This window comes from Pseudophryne corroboree, chromosome 2 (genome assembly GCF_028390025.1).
Source record: "Pseudophryne corroboree isolate aPseCor3 chromosome 2, aPseCor3.hap2, whole genome shotgun sequence".
Lineage (NCBI taxonomy): Eukaryota > Metazoa > Chordata > Amphibia > Anura > Myobatrachidae > Pseudophryne > Pseudophryne corroboree.
The window spans coordinates 625,739,511-625,761,137 of record NC_086445.1 but is presented as its reverse complement, the minus strand read 5'-3'; the positions used below and the strand labels follow the sequence as shown (position 1 = coordinate 625,761,137).

Sequence of the window (21,627 nt, the reverse complement as noted above, 5' to 3'; positions counted from 1 at the left end):
TTTATTAGACAGCCGTAGAGTCACAACATAAGTTACCAGGAATCAATTTAAAGAGGTATTCAGCAGTGACAAATATTCAAATTCAATAAAGAATAAAATGCAGAAAAGTAAAGGCTGTCTGGCTTTTTTGTTTTTTGTAGTAAGAGAGAAAGGAAGAAAAAACATTTCACATAGAGTAATATCAACGCAGCTGTCTAGTAACAATAGTAGGGGGTATGGTCCACCAAGGTGTACCACTATCTCCAACATCAAGCAACATACATAATATATAAACTAAATATCACAGCTGTTAGCGAGAAAGAGAGACAGGAAAGAAAAGAGTAGAGATAGAAAGTAAAGAGAGGAAAGGAAAAAGAAAGAAAAAATAATACAGAGATACTGTATATAGATGGTGTATATATTGCCGGGGGGGGGGGAGTTAGTCAGGAGAATAATCTGGATGAGAAGATGGAGTCGTGGCTTTGGGGTGAGCACTGTAGTGTGCATTACCATAACTTTGGAGAGTCGATGTTATAAGTGGGGTCTACTCAGTAACCCTACCCTTTAAAATATAGAAGATCAAATAATAGTTCCCGCTATCCGATTAGTCCAGTACCACGTTGTGTCCCGGAATACCCTCCAAATACATTCACGTCTATCCAGGGGCAAACTCTCTATATAAATTCCCCATTTTTTATGGAAAAGCATAACTCCATTTTCAATTTGGAAAGTGGCCATTCGTCTCTCACAAAATAGTACGTCTAATAAAGCGGATTCCCATTCTCCCACTGTTGGGGCAGTTTTATATATCCAATGCCTCAGTATCACCTGTTTTGCCACCGTAACCATCACAGTCAGTAGAGGGATCACCGGGGTGAGGTCAAACTGTGACAGCCAGGGCGAGAAGTCAGCGAACAGCAGCGGGCCCACCACTGCAGGAAGAATTACTTTGAGTAGTTGGGATAAATATTGGAGAATCTTACACCAGAATCGTTTAATTTTCCCACATAACCAGAGATTGGTTTAGACATTTAGGGCAAGTGCCCGATTCACCCGGGCGAAAGTGTTGTCTTTGGGAGGGGGATATATACATCCTATTTACTATCCTTAAATGTATTTATTGTAATGTAGTGGATTTTAGAGCCTTGAGAACTAGGTCAGTGTTTGCAGAGACCCCGTCCATCTCAGGTGCCCCTGGGAGTTCCCGTTGCCAGGAATCCGAAAGAGAGGACCAAGAGGGGGCTGACACCTCAATCAGTTCATTGTAAAGATATCGAATTTTGAAGGGATTGTGTCTGCAGAACGTGAGAGTGTCGAGAATTGTTCGAGTAGAGGCCACTTTACCTAAGGGGTCATTGAGAGAGTTGAAATAATGGCGCACTTGGAGAAACATGAAAAAGTTGGAGTGGGGTAAAGAGAATTTGTCACGTAATTGCATGAAGGAGAGCATGTGTCCACCAGGATCAAAGACATCTCTAATAGTGTATATCCCCTTACATTTCCATGTGTAAAAATGACGGTTATCTAAAGAGGAGGGGAAATTGGGGTTACCCCATAAGGGTATGTATGGTGACTCATACGGGTCAGTACGAAATAGTTTATGGATGGAGGTCCAGGCCCTATAAGTGTCCCAAAATAAGATATTAGTCTTAACTTCCTGGGGTAGTTTGGGGCTCGGTGTGTGAAGCAATGCTGCAGGGGAGTAAGGAGAGAACAGTGCCTCTTCCAGTTCCAGGTTCGTGAATAGGTCTGACCGTAGGAGCCAATCTGAGGCAAACTTAAATAGTGCTGATCTAGCAAACATCGTTACATTGGGCATACTCAGTCCGCCTTTTCGTTTGTTAACATAAGTTCGGGCTTTGGGCATGCGTGGTTTTGAATTTTTTTTTTGACGGGGAGCATTTGAAGTAGATAGGCCAGTTTTGGGAAGATAATAGCCTTTATCACCACTATCCTGCCCAACAGAGAAAGTTTGAGGTCTTTCCAGGATTCTAATCGTGTTTTAATTTGTTGAATAATGGGTGTATAATTATATAAATATAACCGGGAGAGTTCAGAGGGAATATAAATACCTAAGTATTTTAGTTTAGTAGGGGTCATCGTGAATTGGGAAGAGAAGTCGGAATAGAGAAGAGGGTCTGCTATGTTAGTCAGAGGGAGTAATTCAGATTTATGGGTATTTATACGATAACCAGCAAAGGCACTAAAACAGTGTATGGTGTCAAAAATGGCAGGTATCGAGGTGCGGGGGTTAGAGACAAATAAGATCATATCATCTGCAAATAGTCCAAGCTTAACTTCCCTCTTTCCTACTGATATCCCCGAGAAGGCCGGTAATTGTCTCAATGCTACAGCCAGGGGTTCTAATGCTGCCGCAAAAAGCAGAGGGGATAGGGGACAGCCCTGTCTGGTGAATCGTTAAGGGTTGAGACAGATATCGATTTGTGAAGACTTGTGTAGATGCATTATGGTATATGGTGTGTATAATGGCCACAAATCGGTCGGAAAATCCGAAACGGCGGAGTGTCTCAAACAGGTGGTCCCACGTCACCAGATCAAATGCCTTTTCGGCATCCAATGATAATAGGAAAGCGGGGCCACCCGTCTCCACCCCCCTCAGGAATTGTAGAACTGTTAGGACTTTACGGATATTGGTCACCGAGTGTCTGCCCGAGATAAAAACCGGTTTGATCCGTGTGGATTATTTCAGGCAAGATGAATTTTAGTCGATCTGCTAACAGTTTAGTAAATAATTTGTAGTCCACATTAAGTAAGGAGATAGGGCGGTAAGAAGACGGGAGGAGCGGGTCTTTGCCAGGTTTGGGTATAACCCGGATCAGGGCCGAGTTAAAATAGTGTGGGATAGTAAGGTTGGAAAAAATAGAATTAAAAAAGGCTGTTAGAGAATCCACTATTTTAGGGGAGAGTAATTTAAAGAATTCCCCAGATAGACCATCAGGGCCTGGGGTCTTCAGCGGTTTAAGGGCTTTAATAGCTTCCGTCACTTCAGTGACAGTAACAGGGGCCGGGGCCGTTAGGGAATCTGATTGATCCGGGGAAATCTGAGGCAACTGTAATGTTTCCCAGAAGGAGGTTTTGGTAGATTGGTCAACGTTACTATGAGAGTAGAGATCGCTAAAAAAGGAGTAGAAGATGTCAGTGATCTCCTTCCCTTCGGTCTGCACAGCTGAGGTCGAATCCCTCAAAGCTGTCACATATTGGGGTCCCTTATCGGATTTAAGTAAGTTGGAAGCATTCGGCTCGGCTTATCTCCATATTGAAAAAATTTATATTTACCTGCTATAAGGAATCTATTATCCATATGTGTCAGAGTATGATCAAACTGAGTCTTAGCGTCTCTGTATTTCTGCTTGTTAGCTAATGTAGGTGAGGATTTAAAAATTTGAAATGAGGAAGTGAGTGTAGATTGTGCTGCCCTATATGTGGCGTCTTGGTCCCGTCTATATTTCGTCATGTATGCAATTATATCTCCCCGCAGAACAGCTTTAGCAGTCTGCCAAAATAAGGCAGGGTCAGACGTATGGTCAGAGTTGTTAAGAACATAGGAGTCCCAGGAATTCATCAACATGGTTTTAAAGTCCGGAGAAGCCGCCATCTTGGCAGGGAATCTCCAATGTGAATTAGTACCTAAAGTGAGTCTACCTTGAAGTACAAGTGAAATAGGGGCGTGGTCTGAAATAGTTATAGGGTTAATAGCTGTCTCAGTGATCCTGGGGGACAGATCGGTGGAGACAAGGAAATAATCTATACGTGAGAAGGAATTATGGGATGAAGAGTAGTAAGTATATTCCAATTCTACAGGGTTATGGAGACGCCATACATCAATCAGTCCCAGCTGTGCAGACATATAATCCAGGTTGATCTTGGGTAGTCGGGTCCTCTGAGACGAGGTACCCTTCCTGTCCAAAACCAAAGAGGACACCATATTCATATCTCCTCCAACAATGAGAGAGGTATGCGAGTATGGGCGGAGAATATTCGTTATCTCCAGGTAGAATGATCTATCATAGACAGCCGGGGCATAGATATTACACAAGGTTAATCTGGTGCCTTCCAAGGTGATATCTAAGATAATGTACCTACCTAGAGGATCGATAATCTGATGATGTATGTCAAACACCACCCCCTTACGGATAAGGATAACTACCCCCCTTGCCTTAGAAGAGAATGAAGAAGATGCTACCACTTCTTGTCTAAGCATGGCAAGTTTAGCATGTTCAGGAGGGGTCAGGTGTGTCTCTTGTAACATAGAGACGTCAGCTTTTATCTTATTTAAATAGGTAAGGATACGTCTCCGTTTGATAGGAGAGTTGATACCCCTAACATTCCATGATATTATATTAAGTTGTGACATTTATAACATCATCAAGGGAATATAGAAGGATAGTAAGAGGTCTTGTGATAAGAAGCATCGGTATACAAGTAATCCAGAGTATCATAAAGATAAACAATCTCCACCCCAGCCGTCTAAGCATCTGCAAGTAAAAGGTAACGGAGAGTAAAGTAAAAGAAGTCGGAAAGAAGAGAGAAAGGTAAAGACAAAGGTGAAGATAAAGAGAACATATAAGAGCGTCCACACCAGCATATATCAGCATAAACTTTCAGCGTGAACCCGCTGCAATGTAGAACAATAGAAATAATAAAATAACCAACAGGCAATATGAAGATAATAGACTTAAAGAAACGTCCCAATGACCCGAATAGAAAAGAAGTGCTTTTCTAAGTGGTCATGATAGGAGTTAAATCTAAACTACCTCATATCAACCAGTATAAGAACATGGACTAAGTCCCGGTATCAGGTATAAATCATTATCATCCGCTTTGCTTGGAGAGGACGGATGTGAGGCCGAGGGCGACCTCGTGGGTCCGCCAAGCTCCGTGATAAAGCCTTTAGCCGAGTCCACCGAAGTGAAATCTTTCGGGCCTTGTGGGGTAAAAATGCACAGCCGTGCAGGGTAAAGAAGGGCAAATCGGATACCGGTTTTCACTAGGTGAGAGCATATCGGAGACATTTCTCTCCTGGCTCTAGAGACTTCCGCGGAGTAATCCTGAAAGAGGAACAGCCGTTTTCCTTCCCATTGAAGTGGGCCTTTGCTTCGGGCCGCAGACCATATCAGTTCTTTATGCCTGAAGTTTAAGCATTTGAAGATAACCGTGCGGGGTCTAGATTGGTTAGAGTCACGTGGGGGACCCAGTCTATGGGCTCGTTCGATTTCCAATGAAGAGAGTTCTTCGGGGATACCCAGGAGGACTGGAAAATCGGAGAGGAGGAATTTTAGAAGATCAGGGCCCTTCAGTGATTCATTAAGGCCCACAATTCTCAGGTTGTGACGTCTCGAACGATTTTCTAGGTCGTCCATCTTCATCATCATATGTTGACGCGTAGTTGTTAAAGATACGACCTGTTCTTTAAGGTCCTCAATTTCCTTAAAGTTAACTCCAATCCTATTCTCGTTCACCGAGATTCTGCGGGACATAGAGCCGAGTTCTGATTTCAGGTCTGATACTGCAGTCATAAATTTGTCTGCCTGAGCTTGTAATAAAGGCTCCACGGTTTCTTTAATTGCTTTAACTATTTCCGAATAGGAAGGAGGAGCAGGGGGAGCTTTTGGGGCCATGATAGGCGGTGATTCAGCCGCGATGTCTATACTGACAGGCTGGGAGGACAATGGTGGAGAGGTGGTGCTTGGTTCTCCGCGTTTACTGCCACTCCTATATCTTTGGGGTTTTGGTGTGGAAGATTTTAAGAATTTGTCCATAATAGTAATTATGAGCTCATGAGGGTCAGACAGGTGATATGGTTTGCCGTTGGTTATACAGATAGGGAGAGATCTACATCACAGTTGCGGGCGGTGCGAATTCACATGACGCTGTGAAATGTATCCATTGATGGAAAACTGAGAGCGGGTGTAGTTCACCAAGTTGTCAGTGAAATGCAATTGTGTTTACCAGGCAGAAAATTGCTATCGCCAATATATATGGTGGCAGCGAGACTTAGAGAGCGTGGTAAATAATATCTGTAATGTAGTATTTCAATTACAACGGCAATCCGGCCTGCGGCATCACCGTGTAAGCACGCCAACTGGAGAGAAATTAGTAGGTATTGAGTAAATCTCACTCACCTCCCACACACGTGGCGATGGGGAGGGGGGGGGTGAAAGTTGTAATTCACTTTGTGGCAACGGACTGGAGAAATAGCGTTATTTCTTAGGATCAACAGTAGAAGTAGTTAGAGTAATCTTTCTCACTATGATGCGACCCGAAATATATCAGTCGTAGGGCAAAGTTATAATCATTAGAGGATGAGGGGAGGTAGGGTATGGCAGATCTGTGGTGTTCCTGTGGTTGATTGTATGAAAGAGTGCTCACCCCCAGCCGCACATACAGGTATGACACTTATATACCCCCTCACCTCCACGACCCTCCTCTACCTCACTCCGTTATTGTAGATGGTATTTCCAGGGGGAGAGGGGTGCAGGGAAGATGTCACCACCTCAGATGAAGGCCACTGCAGTCTGAGGGAGATCCGTGTCAGCGCAGCACCGGAAGTGCGGTCCCGCGGCTCTCTCTGTCCCCGAGCGCCGGGTCACGATCTCCGCTTCACGGGGCTTCAGGCGCGATGTAGGGGGGGTCTCATAGGCTTCCCAGCCGGCCGTAGAACCGACCAAGGTGTCTCCGTGGTCGCGGGCAGTCCCGGCGTCAGTGCGTCTCCCGGAGCTACCCGGCGGGCAGGCGTGAAAATCTATGCCGCGGCTCCGGCACCCGGTGTAGGCCACAACATGCAGAGACCGTAAAAACGATCCCCCGGCTCCGCGACCAGACACACAGGTACCCTGAGTTACTAGGTGAGTTATGAGGGTAGTATGGGGGAAAAAATTTCTGCTGGATGTGGTGTTTTTTAGAGAATGAGCAGGAGGTCTGATTCCCTGCTTCCAGCCGTCTCTCCAGTCAGGCCACGCCCCACCCCCCAGTTTTTATTCTGAATGAAGAGTGCGGACACTTTGATTCGTATATATATATATATATATATATATATATATATGTGTGCATGTATAATAATCCCTTAGGCCCCTAGCTTTATAGCACTAGTATTATATACATGTATATTATTCCCTCAGGTCAATAGCTGCATAGGACTGTCTATATATATATATATATATATATATATATTTATTTGTGTGTGTGTGTGTGTGTGTGTGTATTAAAACCTAGACTGTTGTGGTGCCTTGAGGAACATGTTTAAGAACCCCAGCCTTAAGACACTAGCTGTATAGGATTATTATATGTATGTGCATATTATCCCCTTAGGACATTAGCTGTATAGGACTAATAGATATATAGTTTATTCCCATAGGCTACCAGCTGTATAGGAGTATTATATATAAGTATATATTATTCCCTTAGGTCACTAACTGCATAGGACTATTACATATATGTGTATGGGTGTAGTATGACTGGCTGCCTGTTGGGATCCCGGCGCCCAGCATACCAATGACGGGATCCAGACCGCCGGAATGCCGGCAGCCTGGGCAAGAGCAAAAGCTATTTATTCTCCCTCCAGGAGTGTCGTGGACACACCAAGAGGGAGAATAGTTGTCGGTATGCCGGTGGTCAGGATCCCGGCACCAGCATGCTGAGCGCTGCGATCCCAACAGCCGGTATATCGAGTGCCACCCACGTGTATGATATTCCTTTAGACTACTAGCTGTATAGGACTATTATATATAGTAACATAGTAACGTAGTTTCTGAGGTTGCAAAAGGCAATTTGTCGAGTCAACCTGTTAGTGATCTCCTACACTGTAATAATTTTAGGACTAATTTTAACTGTCGTAAATGTTTAGCCATTATGTCTGTTGCTCTTATTTTTTTTTTTTATTACTATAGTGCATGATTTACCCACCATAGCCCTCTATATCCTTATCCATTAGGAATTTATCTAGCCTATTCTTAAAAGCAATGACCGAGTCCGCCATTACTATTCTCTCAGGCAGGGAATTCTAAATCCTTACTGTGAAGAAACCTTTCCGTCTCTGTGTGCAAAATCTCCTCTCCTCTAACCTAAGCGGGTGTCCTCGTGTCCTTTGTGATGATCTTAACAAAAACAAATCTATTGCTACTGTAGCTCTATGTATTGTCCGCTTATATATTTGTAAATGTTAATCATGTCCCCTCTTAATCTCCTTTTTCCCGTGTAAACATGCCAAGCCTTTCCTCGTATTCGAGCGCCTCCATCCTCTTAATCAATTTGGTCGCCTGTCTCTGAACCTTTTCTAGTTCCAGGATATCCTTTTTGTAATATGGTGCCTATAATTGTGCACAGTATTAGAGATGTGGCCTCACTAGTGATTTGAATAATGGGAGTACAGTATAACACTCTCATCCCTTGCATCAATTCTCCGCTTTATGCATTCTAATGCCTTGTTTGCCTTATTTGCTGCATTCCTACTTTGGGTACTAATGCTATGTTTGTTATCTATATGAACACCTAAATCTTTTTCCAGTACAGAATCCCCTAGTTTTTTCCCATTTAGTATGTAGGTACTATTTTTGTTCTTGCTACCAAAGTGCATTACCTTACATTTGTCTGTATTGAACCTCATTCTCCATTTTGCTTCCAGTTTAAATAAGTCGTTCTGAAGAGACTCAGCATCCCCCTCCAAATTTATAGCCTTACACAGTTTGGTATTGTCTGCAAAAATTGACACCATGCTCTCTAGACCTACTTCTAGATCATATATGAAAATGTTGAACAAGAGTGGTCCAAGTACAGACACTTGTGGCACACCACTTAGTACTTCAGTCCATTTAGAAAAAGTTTCATTTATCACCACTCACTGCTCCCTATTATCCAATCAATTTCTAACCCAAGTGCATATTGTGCTTCCTAGCCCCAGTTCTCTTAATTTATAAATAAGTCTCATGTGAGGTACTGTATCAAAAGCTTTAGCAAAGTCTAAAAAGATTACATCCACCTCTTTATCCTGATCTAGATTTGCACTAACTGTTTCATAAAAGCCTATTAAGTCAGTTTGACATGATCTATCCTGGGCTTCAAGGAACTCCTGTATTTTATCCCTTAAAATACCTTCCAGTACTTTCCCCACTATAGATGTAAGACTTACTAGTCTATAATTACCTGGTTCAGATTTACTTTCATTTTTAAATATTGGCACTACTTTCGCTATACGCCAGTCTTTGGGAACCTTGCCCTTATGTAAGAGAGTCATTGAAAATCAAATATAGGGGTCTTGCTAATTCGGAGTGTAGCTCCATGAGAACCCTTGGGTGAATTCTGTCAGGACCAGGTGACTTATTAATCTTAATTTTTTTAATTGGTCACAAACTACTTCTTCACTTAAAACCCACCATCTGGTCCTCTCTTGTGAATACAGATGAGAAAAACTCATTTATTTTTTCCGCTATTTCATATTCATGTTTGATTAGGACGCCCAACTTACCTTTTAAAGGGCCTATACTCTCTTTCTTTAATCTTTTGCGGTTGATGTATTTAAAAAACTTTTTGGGGTTTGATTTACTTTCCTTTGCTATTAGCTTTTCTGTTTCTATTTTAGACATTCTTTTTTTGTATATTTTGTTACAATCCTTATAGTTCAGGAATGACTCCGCCTTTTCGTTCGGTTCATACTTTTTGAATGCTCACCTCTTTTTTGGCCATTAGTTCCTTAATCTTTTTGTTAAGCCACATTGGTTTGGAGTTATTACTCCTTCGTTTGTTGCCCATGGGAATGAATTTACAAGTATAACTAGCGAGCAATGGTTTTAATATCTCCCATTTCTCTGTAGTATTCTTGCCTCAAAACAAAATTTCCCAGTCAATGTCCCTTAAAGTTTCCCTCATCATGTCAAAGTTGGATTTGCTAAAGTTCAGAGACCTAGTTGAGCCTACATAGGGCTGCTTGTGAAAACTGATATTGCAATTGACCATATTGTGGTTGCTGTTTCCCATGGGCTCCCCTACTATAATATATTTGATATAATTTCCCCATTGTTTTTTAATACCAGGTCTGAAATTGCATTTTACCTAGCTGGTTCCTCGATTAGTTGAAGTAAGTAGTGATCATTTAGTGTATTTAGCAGTATTACATAAAACATTTCTCCAATTAATCTCCAGATAGTTAAAATCTCCCATCACTATTACGTTTCCTAATCCTGACGCTTTTTCGATTTGCTTCATTAACAATTCCACATCAGACACATTAATATCAGGTGGCTGTAAGTAATGTTTCTGAAGAATTGATTTTTCTTTCCAAAGGATCTTTTAATTGGTCTCTATCTTCTAATGGAATAGTTGTCTTTGTAGGCAGGCTGGCAACAGCTGAATCAATTTTATGCACTAAGCACTGTTTAGAAGCTTCATCCTGAAGACAATACATATCTCTTAATATTAAATTGCTGTTTGTTCATTTGTTCCCATTGTTAAATGAATAATCGTCATTATAAATGATCTTTAAAATCTTGATGTACTAGTAGTAACAGTCTGCCATTTCTCTGATGATAACTAAATACTGTATATTGAGAGAAGCAAGGGCTGAGGCATTATTTAGCCTCATGGTTTTGTTAATATATTTAGGTAAAACATTTCTAACTTCAACATTAAATAACGGTCTAATTTCCCATGACTCTTTGTTTGATGACCAACTAAATTTAATAAGAGAACTTGGTGACTCACTGCTCCTGAGGTACCAGGATGTACATCTTCTATTTCCACGCTTATTGATCTAGGTCTCATATGTCCCTATATATTTATTATATCTTTCTTAGGCATAGACTTGTTCTGTGTTATGTTATCATTCAGGAAATATTATGTTTAGGACAGTGGTTTCCAAACTTTTTTGAATCACGGCGCCCTAGAATATCAGAATTTTTTTCACGGCACCCCTAGGCCAAAAATTTCTTGTTGAGAAATTTAGAAAGAAATATTACATTAAGTAGATCGCGTTTATATGTCATCCTTAGGGTCAGTTGTGTGGTGAGGGACAAGATTTGCTTCTGTTTGGCCACATATTTTATGACTGGCAGCCACCAGCACTGGTTTTGCCTGTTATATTGACCATGAATAATTTGAATTGGTCCTGGACCACCAACCCAGGGCACCCCTGCAAGTGTCCCGAGGCACCCCAGGGAGACACGGCACACAGTTTGGGAACCTCTGGTTTAGGAGGTTGATTCTGGGTTTCTTAAGCTGGGTATACACCTGGAGCAAAATTTACTAAGGTTCAATATTGGTGATTCAAGGGATTGGCATTCTGTTTAAATTTGATTTCCATTCGATTTGGGTTGAACAGATTTACTAAAGACCAAATTGAATGTCAAATCGATTCTAAAGGCAGATTCAACTCATATCCCAATAGAAATTGAATTTCTGAAAAACATTGACTAACATGAAATCCCCTAATTTACTAAAGTTCGATTTGAAATCTAACTCTAACTCAAACTCCAAATCAAACATCAGATCCATAAATGTTTAGAATGATGTTAGACATTCGCTTTTGGCTTCTAAACCCATTCTAATGATAGGAAATTGATAGTGATGACTTTCTAAGTACAAAAAAGCATGTAGGGCACTGTAGAAGTAGCAATAATGCATGCCCAAGGTTATGGTATGTTATGCACCTACCTACACAGTGCGAATCACCACCTCACTGAGATAACCCTGGAGGATCAATGAGAGCACCATCAGCAGCTTAATGAGTTGAATAGTGCACGTATTTACACTTACAGACATTAAACTTATTCCATTATTATGAAATAGATAGCAATATTGTGCAATTTGGCTGAAAAATATATAGAAATTTAAAAACATGAGTGAAGTAACTGGCTATCCTGATTCAGCCCATAATACCTACATCCTCAGCAATTCATCCCTGTCTGCAAAATATGGACAAATGCCAGAGGGGTGGTTGTGTAAGATACCAGTATGTGCTAATAAAGCAACTGACAGTAAGTGTTACTGTGTTGTCCTAATTTGTTCCCCTCCCACCAAAAAAAGGTTATTTAGGCTATGGCTGTTGGTATTGGCTTCAAACTCCAGTGTTAAATTCACAAACACCTGCTGAGCATAAGTATAAAGAGGCACATATAGCCACCCAATCCATGACAGAATGCATCTTTGGAAAAAAATTTTACAATTTTTTTCTGAAAGGCATATTATTGTATAATTTGCAAAAATGTTCGACATGGTGCTCTGCTGCTGTCTATTGCATAATCGCGCCCCCCCCAAAAAAACATTCCCCCCAAATGATGAACTAAACAGGGAGCAGGCAGTGTTTTTTTTTACCAAAAAGTGACTATGTGAACACATAAAATTGAAGGCAGGCAGGAAGGCAGATTAGGAGTAAATTTATTCCCAACTAGATCATCTGTATGTATACCCCCCCCCCCCCCCCCCCCACACACACACACACACACAAAATTTAAATCATCAGTTCTGTTTTCATGTATAAAACTGTGTAGAGAGTAGGATGGCCAATTCCGGTCCATTTTTTCAATCCCGGGAATCGGGATTGAAAAATGATTAATCCCAGGATACCCAGGATTGGTTGCTTTTCAATGTGTCCCACCCCCCTGCCCTGATCAGCCCAGATAACTCCCCAAAACCTGGACGGGAGGGTTGGTCACTTTCTGTGAAGTCTGCGTGCAGGGCGGCAGTAAGGTCCAGCGGGTGGGCGGGCAGTGCAGGGCTGCAGGTGAGGTCCAGCAGGCTGGCGGCTAGCTGTGCAGTGTGACCTCTGACTTCACGTCACACTGCACAGTGAGCAAGGGAGAGCTGAGCAGGGGAACTCTGCCCAACATAGAAAATACTAAAGTGGTGGCTAATCCCGAAAATCCTGGAATTGGAAGCTCCAATCCCGGGATTTAATCCCGGCCAATTTTAGGCTGGAATCCTGGGATCCCTCCAATCCCGGGATTGGCCACCCTAGTAAAGAAGAGAGCTTTCCCTTTAATTAGTGTACATGTGATACATTTGGACCAATAGGAAGCAATGAGGAAGTTCTATTCGATTTTACATTCGATTTTGCTGTGGATTTCAATGGGGATTTCAGGTTCGATTTAGGAAGGTATTTCATAAATCCAATTCTAAATCCCTTCCAAACATGAATCCACACTGAATTCGATTCAAAACTTGAATGCAAAATAGATTTTTAGTAAGGGATTTTTCAAAAAGTTTAGAAAAGAATTGATTTCAATCGATTTTAAAGATTCATAAAGTGCTTCCCAAAATCGAATTTTAGTACATATACCCCCTGGAGCGATGTCGGCATGATATGCCATTTCATAATGACATACCACCTACATCGCTCAGTGTGTACAGGGATTGGCTAGAGACGGAGGCTTACTTTGATGTGCTGTACATCAAACCAAGCAATATCGCTAGAATCCTCTAGTGTGTTATTGAAGGACAGAACATGACAGATCCGTCCTTCATTAAAGTCGCTCCAGTGTGTACACACAATCTGGCTGACAGTCGGAATTAATGCCCATTGCTCTAGTGTGTACCCAGCTTTATTTTTACATATAAAGAGCCAAAACACATACACATGCTTCACGAACATCATGATGAGTTTTCTCTAGTTTTCTTACCTCCAGCAGCATCCTAGAGAATTGTGTTTCCAAGTATATAAACTCTAAGAGTTATTTTATTTGATTTATGGGGTAGACGCAGACTCCATGGTGCATAAATCCTCCTTGACACTGTACTTCTCTGCAAAGTAGAGTATAAGTATGCACACAACTTCCCACCGGTCACCACAAAGGGGCAATCTGGAAGAGACATGCTCCGAGAAGAAGTGGGCTGAATCTCCAGCACTGCTTTTGCTACTTACAATTAGCAATTAGTGTCTCAGGGAGCCTCCCCATCCTTCCTTGCACTCTTAGATGTGCATTGCAGGTACCATTTTGGGCTTGCTGGGAACAAGCAAATCACTTCATACAAATAAAAAACCTACATCACACTACACTCAAATACACTTGCCTCATTCAGTTGAGAGATAGGAGACACTTATGGAATGCTGAAGAAAAACAGGAGTCACTCTATGGGGCAGATGGATTAACCTGGAGAAGGCATAAGGAAGTGATAAACCAGTGATAAGGGCAAGGTGATAAACGCACCAGCCAATCAGCTCCCAACTGCCAATTTGCATATTGGATCTGATTGGCTGGTGCGTTTATCACCTTGCACTTATCACTGGTTTATCACTTCCTTATGCCTTCTCCAGGTTAATACATTGCCCCTATATACCTTCCGGGATGTTTCCATTTCCGGTCTCTTATTGGCTAAGGGCCTAATTCAGATCTGATCACAGCAGCAAATTTGTTAGCTAATGGGCAAAACCATGTGTACTGCACAGGGGTTGGGCAGATATACCATGTGCAGAGAGAGTTAGATTTGGGTGCAGTGTGTTCGAACTGAAATCTAAATTGCAGTGTAAAAATAAAGCAGCCATTATTTACCCTGCACAGAAACAATATAACACACCCAAATCTAACTCTCTCTGCAAATGTTATATCTGACCCCCTACCTGCAGTGCACATGGTTTTGCCCATTAACTAACAAATTTGCTGCTGATCTGAATTAGGCCCTAAGTTTGTAACCTCTTTATGAACGACTGCCATGGAGTTTGACAAATAATTTATATTTATTAATAGCTATGGCACCTGTAAAATGTAGCTGGAGTTAAATGAGCATTATGGGGATGGAGCATGGATTCCTGGAGATGACTTTGTCTTAGCTGTGGAGCCAATGCAAGCATAAATGGGCTAATGGGATGAAGTATCAAGCAGTGAAAAAGGTAGAGAAGTGAACCAGTGAAGAAGTTTCCTACAACAACCAATCCGCTTCCACCTATCCTTATATAGGGGATACTTGATAAGTGCTACCTCAAAGCTGATTGGATGCTATGGACAACCTCTTCACTGGTCCACTTCTCTGCTCTTTTCACTGCTTGATACATCAACCCCTAATAAAAAACTGGAAAACCTGTAGCACTGTCAGCACTCTTCCTATTGCCCGACTATCCTTGCAACAGAATTGCTGCTAAAATGCAAACAAATAAATTGAAACACTAATGACAGGTGCAGTGAGTGCAACCATACAGTTCACAGAACTCGGTCGGACAGAAACAAAGCACAGGACAGCGGCAGAGCAAAGATTTTATAGGCTTTTATATGATGTGCATTGTGTACAATCTGGGGTATGTTGGTTTATATAACCTAACCTTTCAATTCTCTCTCTCCTGCCTCCAAGCCCTCTTTATGGGTTAGACTTTCTACTTCAGCTTCAGGTAATTTCATGCACAACAGTTTGTCTTTTTGTCCACCTTTCTGTTTTCTTATCATTCCTCTACTTAACATTATGTTTAACGATACCTGCCATTATTTTAATAAATAAATGTTTAGGATTTTTTTTTTGAGGGGGGAGGAGGGGTAGTTATTGCGTTGATATTTAACAGAAAAAAATACAGTTTTCAATCTTTAATATCATGCTCTACACTTTTTTTTCTATATGTGGTTCCTAACCGGATTCAGGTATTATGTATAATATTGACTTAGACTTCTGATAGGTACAATTACAAGGAACATGTAATCAGCAGGGGGTATCAGTGAGCATCACATCAGAATTAAAATGAGAAGAGAATACTACAGAATTTCTTTGATATTCATGCTGCGCAGAGAGTTAGATTAATCATGACAGGATTGAAGTTGATTCGCGTGTACCCAGAGGGACCTAGCGCTGTAAGTAACATTTGAAGCAAAAATACACCTTATAGCAAACTGAGCTTAATGTGTTGGTTAAACTTCAAAAAGAAAATAGTCTTTTTTAATTATAAATTAACCCCACACTGGGGAACTAACAGTGAATACAGAAAATCTTTGTAAACATTTATCATGGAAAACATAAGCATGAAGCAGCAATTGTACACTATGTAAAGCTGCCTACATAAATTACAATGCAAAATGTAGCAAGACAGCCATTAACCTTCTCTAATGGCCCCCATACATCAGCAGCGGATTGCTGCAATATCCTGATCCCCCAACGCCTGGGTCAGGGAATCAGGAATATTAAACATGTTTAAAAATCCTGATACCCCTATCCTGACCACAAACAATCGAGATCGGCAAATCAGGGATTTTTAACGTGTAATTTCCTAGATTCCCTGATGGATCGCCATTTATCGATGAGCGCTGATCGACGGAACCGATCAGCGGATTAGTGGTGCTGTCAGATTAGGGAATCAGGTTCCAGGTTTATGGGGACAGAACAGAGATGGACTGGGGGCAGAAATCGTCCCTGGCATGTGCATGAACACCGCAGACTGGGGCGTGCCGCGAGTCAGTGGGGCCTGGACTCGCGGCACGCCCCCATTTCCATGAAGATGGGGGGGGGGCTGCAAGTCATGGGGCGTGGACTCTCAGCACGCCACCATTTCCATGGAGACGGGCGGGGGAGCGGCCAGACCAGAGTGCCGGAGGCTGCACTGCGCGTGGCCTTCCTGGTTCTCTGTGTAACAGGACCAGCCCACCAGCCTCTCTGGCATTTGCCAGAAGTGCCAGATGGGCAGTCTGGTCCTGGGACAGAAACAATTTTCCATGTTTAGCTTTAACAGGATCAGTATGATATCCCGGCTATCGGGATCCCGGCGATCAGGGCCCGAAGCTGCGCTCGCCACTCTTCGGGCCCAGTGGTCGCCACAGGGTTATATTCCTCATTCGGTGGTGGCATGGACAACCAACCAAGTGGGGATTCCAGCTGGCGGTCCAGATTCAGACCGCCGGTATTACACTAGGTGTCAGGATTCCGAGGTCGGTATACTGACAGCCGGGATACCGACAACTGGTAAATTTACTGCCTCCTGCTTAAACACCTACATAATGGTATAATATATGCCACTGGGTGGGTATGGTATGTTAAAATGCAGACTGTCGACATTCAGCACGTGCAACAGATGGCAAGTAACTTTCACAATGTCTACACACTGACATAATACCATTGTGAGTGTTGACAGAATGTGAACAGTACTATTTTAGCCTAGTACTATTTTAGTTATATCTGCCACTCCTGCAGTGCACATGGTTTTGCCCAACTGCTAACAAATTTGCTGCTACGATCAACTCTGAATTACCCCCCAGGCACATGACTTACAGGGTGCTGTGGCAGTGTTCCATACCCAGGGGAGGGGTGGATAGTGGAGTAGGCTTAATATTCATCATTTTCTGGTGGGAGGCAGCTTGCTTGACTGCAGATATCTCCAATTCCTGGAAATTGATTTCTTAGCTTTCGATGGAATTAAACACTAGAGAATCCCACATTTCAGGAGGTACTGGGGACTTGGGAATCAGAGTACAGGAGCCAGAGAAATCCACCAACAAAAATATAAAACTGCATACCCGGCGTGTAGAGCTGGAGCATGGACCAGCTGCTGGAAGGCTGATATCTCTGATTCTGGGCATAGTAGAAACAAGCTGCCAAGGTCCACTTAAAGGGGAGAGTCTCCGCTTTTGTCGTATACCATCAAAAAAACTCTAAGTCAGACAGAATCCAAGATATCTGGCTGGGAAGAGCAACTAACAGGCTTGGATAGGGCCACTGCTTAGAAGTTGGGTATCTCAGGGCCCAACTTCTAAGCAAGGCCGATTTTCAAAAATCTGGTACCCCTGGAAAGAGGGGACCCTCAGATATCAGCCTAGGAAATGGTAATAACAGTTTCTTTTCTGGGCCCATATTCTAATATCTGAAATTGGCACAAATACATGCTAGGGAGTCAGGAGTAAGATGAAGTCTTCCATATTCCAGATTAATTTTGAACATGTACAGTATACGTTGGGCTGTTGAAATATATTCCCTATGTATGGTTCAGAGGTAAACCTCTTGAAGATAAGCTGATTGTAGTTTTTTATAAACTGTGTAAAAAATAAGTTGCCTACTGTATATTAGAATGCCCTCATTCCACCTATGCAGACACAAGAGGTAGAATCATGCAATCCGAGTAGGTGCATTTACAGCCTCTCTGGGCATACCTAGATTGATGTCATGCAAGACACGCTATGGAAACTGGTGTAGAACTCACTAAGTGGGCTTTTCTTCATTTTTCTATTTTATAATATATCATTAGCATTTCTGAATACTACTGCATTAATGCCTATTACATTTTTACAGTATTTAAAAATGAGTTATTTGTCATTTATTTAATTCAAGTATTCTGTGTTACCTTAATCCTATTTCTTTAATCACTTTATATTATTATTATTATTATTATTATTATTATTATTCTTTCCAGTGCATGGAACTGTAAGCTTTAAATGTATTATTTTCACTTGTCTTTTGCAGTGTTTTTGAGACTGGAATGAACTGGGGACGAGTTTTAACACTCCTTGGCTTTGGGTATAGGATGGCTGTTTACATTTGGAAGAATGGACAGCGTGGATTTTTACGGATAATTGGCCAATGGCTTGCTAGATATCTGGTGGAGAGTAGCATGGCACGATGGATAGTTAGACAAGGTGGTTGGGTAAGTGATTTATTGGGGTATAAGGGGTAAAAAAACAACATCCGTATTATGGGGGTAATTCCAAGTTGATCGCAGCAGGAATTTTGTTAGCAGTTGAGCAAAACCATGTGCACTGCAGGGGGCACAGATATAACATGTGCAGAATATGAACAGATTTTATATAGTTACTATTCAAAATCTATTTAAATTCTGTTCCTATCTCGGTGGAGCTTACATTCTATGGGTCATATGTATCAAAGCTTATCAAAGCTTGGAGAGAGATAAAGTACCAAACAATCAGCTCATATTTTAAACACAGCCTGAAAACTGACAGGTAGGAGCTTATTGGTTGGTATTTTGGGGGTCATTCCGACCCGTTCGCACGCAGCGAACCCTGATCTTGTTTTGCAGGAATCTGTTTTAGTATAGCAGGGCTGCACAAGCAATCACAGCCCTGCTATGCTAAAATACACTCCCCTATAGGCGGCGTCAAGTTGATCGCAAGAGCAGCAAAAAGTTGCTACGTACGATCAACTCGGAATGACCACCTTTATCTCTCTCTAAGCATTGATACATATGCCTATATATGTTCTAATACACACTAGGGTTAATATCATCACAAGCCAATTTACCTATTGGTATGTCGTTGATGTGTGGAAGTTAGAAAGCCCACAGAAAACCCACACATACACGAGTACAAACTTTACACAGAAACCCAGCAATATGAGACAGCCATGCTAACCACTGTGCCCCCTTCCTGCCCAAACCACTAGAAGCCATTGTTTCAAGTGGTTTTTCATACCTGTTGGTTTTTAATCTGTTGCTATTAACATTTTTTGGAACAATACAACTAGTGATTAGAGCTACACAGTACAAAGGGGGTCATTCCGACCTGATCGCTCGCTGCAGTTTGTCGCAGCGCAGCAATTGGGTCAGAACTGCGCATGCGCCAGCGCCGCAGTGCGCCGGCGCATGGCAGCCGTCATTGCCTAGCGATCGCCTCTGGGGCAGAGGCGGTCGCTGGGCGGGAGGGGGCTGGACGGCGGCATAAAGCCGCCGTTTAGGGGGAGCGGTCTGGCCAACGCAGGCGTTTCTGGACCGTTGAGGGGGCGGGCCGCATCGGCTGCGTGACTATATGTAGCACAGCTACGATCAACTCGGAATGACCCCCAAAGTGTTTTTATAACCACAATGGTGGTCATTCCGAGTTGTTCGCTCGCAAGCTGCTTTTAGCAGCTTTGCACACGCTAAGCCGCCGCCTACTGGGAGTGAATCTTAGCATAGTAGATTTGCGAACGAAAGATTAGCAGATTTGCGAATAGACACTTCTTAGCAGTTTCTGAGTAGCTCCAGACTTACTCTGCCACTGCGATCAGTTCAGTCAGTTTCGTTCCTGGTTTGACGTCACAAACACACCCAGCGTTCGCCCAGACACTCCCGCGTTTTTCCCAGAAACGGCAGCGTTTTTTCGCACACACCCATAAAACGGCCAGTTTCCGCCCAGAAACACCCACTTCCTGTCAATCACATTACGATCACCAGAACGAAGAAAAAACCTCGTAATGCCGTGAGTAAAATACCTAACTTAATAGCAAATTTACTTGGCACAGTCGCACTGCGGACATTGCGCATGCGCATTAGCGACTAATCGCTCCATTGCGGGAAAAAAATAACGAGCGATCAACTCGGAATGACCACCAATGTGTACTATATTTATTGTAATCCAGTACACACTGTACTATAATAAATACAGTGCCAGTGGGCCCTGACAACCCTAAAAATGGGTCATGATAGGTCCACTGGGACCTATATTGCACCACTAAAGAGGAATATTAAATTGTTGTTTTGTATATGTATTTTTTTAACCCCGCAACCACTGTCCAGCATTTTGGGAAATAGCACTGGTGCTATGAGCACATGGCTGGTCGTCCCCAGTTTATGCTGCATTTCTTCTGGCAGAATTGTGGCAGGTTTGCTGCATGATCGTTTTACAAAACATCATCAAATCTGATGCTTAGAATATGCTGTTTTTTGTATAGGCGTTAATTTATAACATTACTTAAATTGGAAAAGCTTAAAGGAACATGACGTAATCAGAAGGGTTAATGTGTATATCGTCTAATATATATTCTACCTTCTGTTTGTATTCCACCCAGGCTGCTGTTCTTAAACTGACAAATAACAGCGTGAAATACGTACTCATGACATTGGGAGTTGTCCTTATCCTGCAGTTTGTGATTAAACGTTTATCGTGACATGAGTACTGCACTCTGAAAAGTTAACATTGGAGTATGTTACTCCATCATTGGAAAGTGATATGAGAAGGAATTCTGCAGCAAAGAAGGGTTCAATTCCTAAACAACCTGTGGATATTTCTCACCAAAGGCCACATATGTCTCTTATTTACACCTGAAAGACTTGCTGTTTTATACCTGAGCTATAAGGACATTTCACTTTTTATATCAAACCTTTTATTATCACCAACAAGGTCTGCATGATTTGTTACTCTATTATTGATACAAATTTCCGTTATTGTCTCAGGGATTAAAGAGTTAACTGTTATGGGATATCTTGGAGCTGTTCAAGGAAAAGCCATTTAGCACAGAAACTATTAATAAAGGTCCCTTTTTACAAAACAAAGTCTTTCTTACTTGTATATTTATTGTTGTTAAAAAGTATTATACCAAGTAATCATTAAATATTAAGTGAATAGGGTCAATTAAATTAGGTGCGAGTTGGGTCCTGCGAACTTCATTTGCAATTCAATTTCAAACTCTCGTTTCTTTTTCTGATGAAACTCTCATTTTTTTTTTTTTTTTGGTGCGTACAACCCTGAGTAGGTTAAAAGGCAGGGAAAATCTTTATTTTAAGGTAAATATATAGGGACTCGGGCGGTAATTCAGACCTGATCGATAGGCAGCGATTTTTGCAGCCCTGCGATCGGATAGTCGCCACCTACAGGGAAAGTGTATTTTAGCCGTGCAAGTGTGTGATTGCATGTGTAGCAGAGCTGTACAAACTGATTTTGTGCAGTCTCTGCACAGCCCAGGACTTACTCAGCCGCTGCGATTACATCAGCCTGTCCGGGACCGGATTTGACGTCAGACACCCTCCTTGCA

The 21,627-nt window shown here is 42.1% G+C and overlaps 1 protein-coding gene across 2 annotated transcripts in view; it reads left to right on the top strand.

The window, feature by feature from the left end:
- Positions 1-21,148, top strand: part of BAK1 (BCL2 antagonist/killer 1) — a 140,476-nt gene extending 119,328 nt beyond the window's left edge. For both annotated transcript variants that reach the window (XM_063957225.1, XM_063957224.1), the window contains exons 5-6: positions 18,349-18,529; positions 20,665-21,148. In XM_063957225.1, the coding sequence (XP_063813295.1) occupies positions 18,349-18,529; positions 20,665-20,763 (280 nt within the window). In that variant the 3' untranslated portion in view covers positions 20,764-21,148. The remainder of the gene's footprint in view (positions 1-18,348; positions 18,530-20,664) is intronic.
- Positions 21,149-21,627: the final 479 nt, after the last annotated feature.